General features: G+C 38.5%; 1 protein-coding gene across 1 annotated transcript; it reads left to right on the top strand.

The window, feature by feature from the left end:
- The first annotated feature begins 9,338 nt into the window (after positions 1-9,338).
- LOC136066908 (uncharacterized) lies at positions 9,339-10,154 on the top strand. The gene has a single exon (XM_065771962.1). The coding sequence runs from the start codon at positions 9,339-9,341 to the stop codon at positions 10,152-10,154; it is 816 nt and encodes a 271-aa protein (XP_065628034.1).
- The last annotated feature ends 237 nt before the right edge of the window (positions 10,155-10,391 follow it).

Here is a 10,391-nt window from a genome sequence, read left to right as displayed (position 1 = left end):
TGGGCCTAGGCTCCACAGGCCTCGATTCAAATAACTATGATTAAACTTTGGTTTCAAATAACTATGCACTTAATTCTTGGACCTTTAACCTCGATTCAGACACCTCAGAGCCCAATTTAGGCCCAAGAGCTGAAATAAGACTGCGCTGGCTTGAATACCCCAAGCAAACCCCTCCCGATCGTCTTTAACTTGGTCGGGGGTATCATTGCTCGGAGATACCCTGTACTTGGTTATCCGGTAGTGTTTTTGGGAATATCGCTACCGAATGGGCTTTTGGAGGTGGGAATCAATTCCAATGCCACTACCACCTTTCCCGCCTGAACACCCACCTAAAGGTGATGGAATTGGACCCTCATTTGCACTAGTAGGGGGAGTAATCATAACACCTCCACTTATCTAAGGCTATAAATAGGAAGATTAAGGAAGAAGTGGGGGTTGGCAATTCGAGAGAGAAAACCAAGAGAAAAAAGCAACCAAACCAAGAGAGAAAGGGAGCGACTTTGTGAGGCAAAGAGAAGGGTTTGAGGAAACAGGAGTGTACTTGGGTCTCCGAGCATAGGATCACCTATAGTAGGAAACCCAAAACCCATAATAAAATGGATTGTGAGCCCAGGTGAAGGTTGAGCTCAATAACCATACTTTGGGTACATACAATTGGCACCATCTGTGGGAATCTCCTATGAAGCTATGGTTCTGCCGGGATGTGCACAAGAAAATGTTCAGAGGTCAATCATGCTGAAAGTGGCTCTAAGAGGTCTTCTCGAGGATCCACTTGGCGGGAAAGAAAGTAGAAGGGACGCAAAGATAGGGAGTCTGAGCAGGAAGGTCAGTTTGGCCTTGGAGAAGGGTCGTTTCAAATGTACCAAACAATATCTGGTGCTTTGGGGTGCAACCCTTTTAATAGAAGGGATGAGGAACATGAACGGAGGGATGAGGAACTAGAGCGTTTACGTAGGTTGGTAAGGGATTGGAGTTAGAAGCAAGGGGTAGACGTCAGAAGAGAGACTGCGAGGAACGTGAAGAGGGGTCGACAAGTATGGGAGATCGCCATGGAGTAGGGTCTTATCGATCCAGTTCTCATTGACACCGGGATAGTTCGCGGGAATATACAGACCGAGACTCGATTTCCCCAGAGGAGCGATGACCCCGAAATGCTGCTATGGACGCCATAAGTCGCGCATTACGTCGAGCTACTCGATCATCGTTCTTGAGTGACATTGAACGGGCCCTTATGCCGAGCAGATTTACGGGGCCACCATTCAACTCTTATGATAGGAAAACTGACCCGGTAGAACATGTAAGCCATTATATTCAGATGAGGTCCTTGCACACTCATAATGATGCACAAATGTGTAAGGTATTCCCATTGAGCCTTGGGGCCACTGCCTTGAGGTGGTTTAACGGATTAAGGAAAGACTTAATTCACAGTTTTTCCGAGTTGATTCAAGAGTTTGGCGTTCGGTTTATGACCTGCAATCGGGTACCGCAGCCCATGGACGCATTGCTTTAGATGAAAATGGGAGTTGGGGAAACCATCCGCAGCTACGCCAACCGATATTGGAAGTTGTACAACGAGATTGGTGAGGGCAACAAAAAATCACGGCAAGTACCTTTCGACTTGGATTGCCCGAGGATTCCGAATTGTGAGAGTCATTGACAAAGAGGCCTCCTAAGGATATGAGGCAGTTGATGAGGCGAATTAAAGAATATAAACGATTGGAGGACGACCGACTGCAGAGAAAAGGCAAGGCCCTGACCATGAATCAGCCTCGGCAAAGCGGTTTTCAGGCAATGCCCTAGAGAGATTTGAGGATCCAAGGGTCGGGAGCCTAAATGAGGAAAGTGAATGTGACATTCAAGGAGCCGGTGCATAGGATATTAGATCGGATTAAAAATGAGCCATATTTTCGGTGGCCAAACAAAATGGGGGGAGACCCTTCTAGGAGAAATCATAACATGTATTGTACTTACCATAAAGATAAGGGGCATACCATCAAATAGCGCAGGATGTTAAAAGATCATTTAGAACAGTTGGTGAAGGCAGGGTACTTGAAAGAATTCGTGGCATAGGTGCTTGAAACAATGGAGACAAGGTATTTGCCCCTGGAGAAGTTGGTATTAGCACTAGTGCACGCTACACAGAAGTTACTCCATTACTTTCAAGATCATACTATCTATATATTTTTCGAGTATCCTTTACAGTCGTTGTTGAAGAGATTTGATTTCACGGGCAAAATAGCCAAGTGAGGAACTCGGCTAGGTTCTTTTGATATTAGGTACAGGCCTAGAAGCTCGATGAAGAGTCAGGTCCTTACCGATTTTGTTGCAAAGTTTTTCCCGAGATGAGGGATGAAGATAGTTTGCCCTGTAGAGGTAATCCCGTGGAAGGTATTTGTAAATAGAGCATCTAGCGCATTAGGAGCCAGAGATGGAATCGTAGTCATCACCCCAAAAGGAATAAAATTGGAGCATTCCTTTATGTCAGGCTTTAAGGCTTCTAATAATGAAGTCGAGTATGAGGCCCTGCTTGCCAGATTGAGAGTTGTTTCAAATCTAGGTACTAAGGAAGTAGAGGTTTACTCAGACTCTCGATTGGTGGTCAATCAGGTGTAGGGAAGCTTTAAGGCCAAGGATCCCTGGATGATGGAGTACTTACGGTTGGTAAAACAAACTATGGACCGTTTTCTGAGTGTAAGAATGGTTTAGGTGGCCAAGGGCGAAAACCAGCACGTCGACTCATTGGCCACATTGGCGTTATCATCAACCAAGGAAATTCCTCAATTAATCAATGTGGAGTTGGTAGCAATACCGAGTATCAATGCAGGGATAGGTGTTTCACTGGTGACAATAGTTGAACCATGTTGGATGGATCTAATCATTGACTTTTTAGCTGAGGATTGAATACCGGTTGATGAGGCAAAAGCAGAAAAAGTACGCTGGGAAGCTGCTCGGTATTGATTATTAGCTGATCGTAAACTGTATCGAAGGTCCTTTAAGTGGCCTTACCTATAGTGTTTGCACCCTAGTAAGATTGAAGAACTCCTAGCCAAGCTACATAAGGGAGTGTGCAGCAGTCACGTAGGGGGATGTTCATTAGCTTATTGGGCAATGACTTAGGGATTTTGGTAGCCATGAATGCAAAGGGAAGCTACTGAGTATGTACGAAAACGTGAGCAGTGTCAGAAGCACGCCCCGATGATCCACCAACCAGCAAGAAGTTTAAATCTCATTAGTAGCCCTTGGCCCATTGCGCAGTAGGGGCTAGATATCGTTGGTCCATTCCCTCGGGCCACGGGATACCGAAGGTTTGTTCTAGTAGCTGTAGATTATTTCACCAAGTGGGCAGAGGCAGAGGCGTTGGCAAAGATCCGGGATGTGGATGTTAAGAAGTTTGTATGGAGAAACATAGTGATGGGGTTCGGGATACCAGACTCCCTAATGCCAGACAACTGGTTGCAGTTTGACAACAGAGTTTTTCGCGAGTTTTGTAGCAATCTCGGCATCATAAACTAGTATTCCACCCCAGCATATCTGTAGAGCAACGACCAAGCCAAGGCTACCAACAAAGCCATTGTGAACGGGTTAAAGAAGATATTAGAAGGTGCTAAGGGCAAATGGGCGGAGGAGTTGCCTAATGTCTTGTAGGCATACCAAACAACTTTGAGGAGATCCATAGGAGAAACTCCGTTCTCTCTATGGGCATACCAAACAACTCTGAGGAGATCCACAGGAAAAACTCTGTTCTCTCTAACATATGGAGTGGAAGCAGTCATACTAGCAAAAATAAACTTGTGCAGTGCCCGGGTTTCAGGATTCAACCCCGCCAAGAATCCGGAGTTGATGCTGAAACAGTTGAACTTGTTGGAGGAGTGCCAGGAATCGATAACTATATGGCTGGTAGAATATTAGCAAAAACTTGCCCAGAGATACAACAGAGACGTGAGGAGTAGGCAGTTAGGAGCGGGAGATCTGGTACTTCGGAAGGTAGTGGGAAATGCACAATATGTCAATGCAGGGAAGTTAGCGCTAACTTAGGAGGCACCATATAGAGTCACCGCCATTACGAGCGTAGAGTCGTACTATTTGGAAGATTTGGACGAAAGACCACTTCCTCGGCCATGGAATGCCCCCAATTTGAAGAAATTTTACCACTGATTATCAATACGCAGGGGTACGAATTTAGTGTAACGTTATATGTACATATTGTTAATTAATACGAAAGTGATGTTTATCCATGCATGTGTATTTGTACTTATAATTCCATCGCTGTTAACTCATTAGCCCCGGTTAATAAATGCGAGGAGAACTGAGACAAAATATTCCAAGGACAGAAACCTGTTCCCAATTCGATCTTCATCACCGGACAGGTGGAAACCTAATCTCAAATTTTATCTAAAGACAGAAACCTGTTCCCGGTTTGATCTTCATCACCGGACATGTGGAAACTAATCTTAAAATTTGCTTAAGGACAGAAACCTGTTCTCGGTTCGATCTTAATCACCTGATGAGAGGAAACCTTACACTAAGTTATTCCAAGAATAGAAACTCGCTTCCCGACTCTATTCTAATCCCCAGGCACATGGAGATTATGTCGAATTATTCAGGGGACTAAAACCTATCTCTCGGATTCAATCCAAATCATGGGGAAGTTAATCATATTACACTAAACTTTCCTAGATAAGTCAACGTATGTCAAATTCATTTCTTATCGCCGAGGAGCCAATTCTTTCTAGATATAGGCAATCTCTTCTAGATCGGTCCTGGTCACTATACATGCATAGATATAACCTATCCTTTTGAAGACAAACAAGAAAACAATCTCAATCACTGTTCAAAGGCAAACCGTGATTAGACTGCCCGATCATTAGGAATATATATAAAGAAAAGAAAAAAAATGAAAACATATGCACTAAGTTGAATATGTTGAATGAACTTGTAGCTTACCCTTTATTTTTTTGTTAGCACTATGGATAAAATTCTTATAAAAAAATCACTTTTATTGCAAAATTTATCTTCTAAGCAAATTCGTATTCACTTGAATAATTTTATTTAGATCTTAGGCTATGAGAAAATGTCTCATCTTTGCATCCTAATGATCGAGAGAAAAAAGAAAAAGAAGCATATTTACAAAGATGTTATTGTCAACCTCTTAGCCATGATTTCCCTAAATAAGAAATTAGCGGAGCATTACATTGATTTAAGCCTGATTAGTTTAAAAATACAAAATATTGGTTGGACCATATCATAGAAAAGGATTATGCATTTTTTTAATATTGTTACTTATTTAGACAAAATGTTGGTAATTGAAAGGGAGATCAGTATTTTAATGACTATTTAGTTGTGTATATTGAAAAAAAATGTAGCTGATAACATTAATAATGAAACTATCACATTACAATCTCAAAATATGAAAAACTTGTAGAAGGAAATTTTAAAACTTTATGTATTTGCGACTGTTTTTTTATGTCAATATATTTAAATTTTATTTTTATTAAATTTTGTTTAATTTAAATTTTTTAATGACCACCGTAAACAAAATTTTTGGAGCTGCCACTTTACACTTGGGTCTCAAAATTTTTTCCAAAGACAATAGCTAAGCCTTTCCAAATGAAACCTCCTTCAATTTGTTTGACTCCATTAGCATATCAAACTTATTGGTTGGTTTAAAGAAGTCAGGAATGAGTAGCATGAGCCTAAGTGAGCGTTTGGTTTGCTGTGATGTTACATTACACCGTAATATTATATTATTGTAATCTTATATTAATGTAATATCAATATAATAATACATTACATTGTTCAAGAAGACGATAAGATTAAGGTGGTGTGATATATTTTGTAATTTTAGATTATGGTAATGTTAAAAAAATAGAATAAATCAAAAACTTCAATGTCACATCATCGTAATATGCGTCATATCAAAGACACATCACAATGAACCAAATGGCTGTTAAGTGCTGTAAGGCGGTTGAATGACCCAAAATGTATTTGAAGCCCATATTTGAACACGAAAGATGCATTACTGTTATTATTAATTCAACAAGCCATGGTGGAGATATTTTGAACTTTAAATATTTTTATTGAGAACAACATTAGGTGCTAACTAGTTTGGGGTCTAATGAATCCATTTGGAGAATAAATGCTATTTTTTTTTTTCATTTAATAAGAAGAGTTAATGCCTTAAATTACTAATTTCTAGAGAATATTAATGATAAGACTATGATAGTTCTTTCACCCTCGGATCTAATACAAATCAATGGTTCAAAAATTGTGTAACTCTTATAAAGTTACACAAGTAACTTGAACTCATCTCATATATATATATATATATATAAGGTTATTTTGTAAGGCACAAAGTAGTATTATGTGTAATTGTTGCATGTAACATCTATCTTATATGGAGGTGAGTATCATACTTGTGGAATATAATCTCATGTGAAAATGATATTGTATATAATAAGTACACAAAATTGTATTTTCTATTAAGTGGGTGACTTTACACTTGCAGGGGCGGCGCCATGTATAATTGAGGGTGGTCCTGTGACCACCCTCAACTAGGAAAAAAATAAATTTTATACCTTAATAAAAAATGAAATGCTAAATTAATATGAGTTGTTGACCACCCTAAAAAAAACTTGAACATTCTAAATAAAAATTTTCCCATTAAAAATAAAATTTGACTTCTCCAAAATTTTGGTCCATTGAAGATTGAACCAAAAAAATTGCGAGAAATGCTATGTTCATAATATGTTCACGACACTTTCATAACAAATTCTAAGTGATAAGTTGTTACTAGTGGACAGAAAACAATTTTAATGATTTGTAAATTAGAACTAGTAACAATTGCTAACTAGAATTTGTTGTGAAAATATTGTGGACATAGTATTTCTAAAAAATTGTCCAAACAAACAAATTAACCTAGAAGCCTAAATCAAATGTTAAATTGTGATATTTTAAATTATGTTTTCAAAATGCATATTTTAAAATCACTATTTAAAAAAAATTAAAAATGCATATTTTTCAATAGCTAGTTAGTTAGTGATTGCTTTAGTCTTTAGCTGAATTTATTGGATTTATGTGATACATCTTGTACATACACATATGCACTAAAATAATACCTCAATACTTTATTGCATATGATTAATGTAACGGTTTAATGCGTAAGTTGAATATGTTGAATGAACTTGTAGCTTACCCTTTATTTTTTTGTTAGCACTATGGACAAAATTCTTATAAGGAAATCACTTTTATTGTAAAATTTATCTTCTAAGCAAATTTGTATTCACTTGAATAATTTTCTTTTAGATCATAGGTTATGAGAAAAGGTCTCATCTTTTCATCCTAATAATCGAGAGGAAAAAAAAAAAGCATATTTACAAATATGTTATTGTCAACCTATTAGCCATGATTTCCCTAAAAAGGAAATTAGTGGAGCATTGCATTGATTTAAGCTTGATTAGTTTAAAGAATACAAAATATTGGTTGGAACATATCATAAAAAAGGACTATGCATTTTTTTAATATTGTTACTTATTTAGTCAAAATGTTGGTAATTAAAAGGGAGATCAGTATTTTAATGAGTATTTGGTTGAGTATATTGAAAAAGATGTAGTTGATAATATTAATAATGAAGCTATCATATAACAATTTCAAAATATGAAAAACTTGTAGAAGGAAATTTTAAAACTTTATGTATTTGAGACTGTTTTTTTATGTTAATATATTTACGTTTTATTTTTATTAAATTTTTAAATGACCACCTTAAACAAAATTTCTGGAGCCGCCACTGTACAGTTGGGTCTCAAAATTTTTTCCAAAGACAATAGTTAAGCCTTTCCTAATGAAACCTCCTTCAGTTTGTTTGACTCCATTAGCATCTCAAACTTATTGGTTGGCCTACAGAAGTCAGGAATGAGTAGCATGAGTTTAAGGGAGCATTTGGTTTGCTGTGATGTTACATTACACTGTAATATTACATTATTGTAATTTTATATTAATGTAATCTCAATACAATAATACATTACATTATTTAAGAAGGCGATAAGATTAAGGTGATGTGATATATTTTGTAATTTTAGATTATGGTAAAGTTAGAAAAAATAAAATAAATAAAAAATTTTAATGTCACATCATCGTAATTGTGGGGATAAAAGTCCAAATTCATGTATTGGGCCTAAGGCCCTATTTGAAGACTAGAAGTTTGTCCGAAGAGAAATAAACGATTGAGAAAGACCTTAGGTGGGGGAGATATACCTAGAAATGATTGAGGAACATAGTCCGAAGAAAGCATCAGTAGTCCAAAGAGTGTGTTATCCTTGGATATAAAGAATCTCAGTTAAGCCAGTACCTGGGAGGTTCGAGTGACATTCCTAGGGATTCCAATGATAAGGATAAACTTCAGGCATGTATAGAGATGATAAGAACAGAGAAATATCTAAAGGAAAAGCTGCTACCACCGTATTAAATGCACTACATCAACTTTTCTTACCGCATTAATGTGGAGAAGACCTCTGAACAGTACAATCTCAACTACCGCCACTCATGGAGAACCGATGAAGTTACCTGATGGGACGGGTACTCAAGTGAACGTTTACATGAAGACAAGTGGACGATTAAGATAGTCTAAAAGAACACTATATAAATCTAAGGGACCTCTTACAGAAAGGGGGGTCTATGATAATTCTAAGAGTGATATATACAAAAGTTTGTCTCTTCGGACATGAATTAATCTAAGTTTCAAGTTTGTTCTTACACTGATTGATCAATAAAACCTCTGTTGAACGTTGTTTCATTCACAACTAACCCAACTCTTTCACTGACTCTTTACAAATTCATTGTATTGGGTTTATTGAGCTCATACTCCAAATCTTTTGGACTTGGGCTACAAATCTGGACTCTACAATTGGCACCGTTTGTGGGAAGAGCTTGGTTGGGAGTGAAAGTAACGATTAACGATGGCGGAACTAGGGTAACAACCAGCAGAATCTAGTGCATCCAAACATGTTGATCCTTTTTTGAACTTGGAGCAAAGACATGATCGTGAAGGTAGTGTACACACTACGCATATTGATCGAAGCTAGTCACAAGGTGGAAGACACGTGTCTCATGCAAAAAAGAACAAAAACATGCAAATGGAGATTGACCAGTTGAAAAAGAAGTTGCGCCATGCAAAGAGGAGGCGGACTTCTTCTTAGTCTGATGATAATTCTGACGATGAGCCGTACATCACCTATAAACAGAGATCTAGAACACCGGTTAGTGAGTCTTTTTCCTACGAAGAAGAGCACTATCATAAATGGCAACCTCGAAGTCCATCACGTAGAGGCGTGGGGAATGATGCTATGAGCAAGGCTTTGAATCAGATCTCTAGATCACCTTTTAGACGCAGGATTGAAGATGCAATACTCCCTCGGCATTTTAATCAGCCGACGTTCACTATCTATAATGGTAAAACGGACCCTGTGGAACACGTGAGCCATTTCAACCAGAGGATGTCTGTTCATTCTGAGGATGAAGCTCTGATGTGCAAAGTCTTTCCTTCCAGTTTGGGACCAGTTGCAATGAGATGGTTTGATAGCCTGAAAGCAAATTCCATTAGTTCATTCAAAGAACTCACTCAAGCATTTGGTTCCCGTTTTGTCACCTGTCGGAGAGTCACTCGGCCCTTAGCTTCATTGCTATCCTTGAGCATGCAAGAAGGTGATACCTTGAAAATGTACTCAGATAGATACTGGAAAATGTTCAACGAGATGAAAGGTGATCTTGATGAAGTGGCCGTCAATACATTCAAGCTCGGCCTGCTGACCGACCATGGTTTAAGGAAGTTTCTGACTAGAAAACCTGTCACCAGTGTGCGTCAGCTAATGGATAGGATCGATAAATATAAGAGAGTCGAAGAAGATCAGCAACAAGGAAAAGAAAAGGGCAAGGTTGTCCCCTATGAGAGAAGGGATTTCAGGTCGGATAGATACAATAATAACAAACCACGTAGGGATTTCGCTGGGCAGTCAGGATCAGCGAATCTTCAAATAGTCAACGCTGTATTCAAAGAGCTAGTACATCAGGTCTTAGAAAAGATTAAGAATAAGTCGTTCTTCAAGTGGCCGAATAAGATGGTGGGAAACCCAGAAAGGCGTAATCATAATCTCTATTGTTAATACCATCAGGACCATGGGCATACCACAGAGGATTGCAGGAGCTTGTGGGATCATTTGAACCAACTTGTCCACGAGGGTAAATTGAAACAACTCTTACATCATTCCAGCAGCCGAGGAAGTTAGGCGAGTTCAGAGTCTCGAAGGGATGATTCTTCAAGACCCCCTTTGGGAACTATCAATGTCATCTTCGCCGCACTAGGGAGAACAGGATCTTGGCCATCTAGGGTAATGTCGGTA

This window comes from Quercus suber, unplaced genomic scaffold (genome assembly GCF_002906115.3).
Source record: "Quercus suber isolate HL8 unplaced genomic scaffold, Cork oak 2.0 scaffold_51, whole genome shotgun sequence".
In the NCBI taxonomy this organism is placed as follows: Eukaryota; Viridiplantae; Streptophyta; class Magnoliopsida; order Fagales; family Fagaceae; genus Quercus; species Quercus suber.
Note: the sequence above shows the minus strand (reverse complement) of the source record. Positions and strands in the feature narration are given on the sequence as shown.

Bases quoted from the DNA above. Each gene is read 5' to 3' on its own strand.
- LOC136066908 (XM_065771962.1), top strand. From the start codon at position 9,339: ATGAGCAAGGCTTTGAATCAGATCTCTAGATCACCTTTTAGACGCAGG.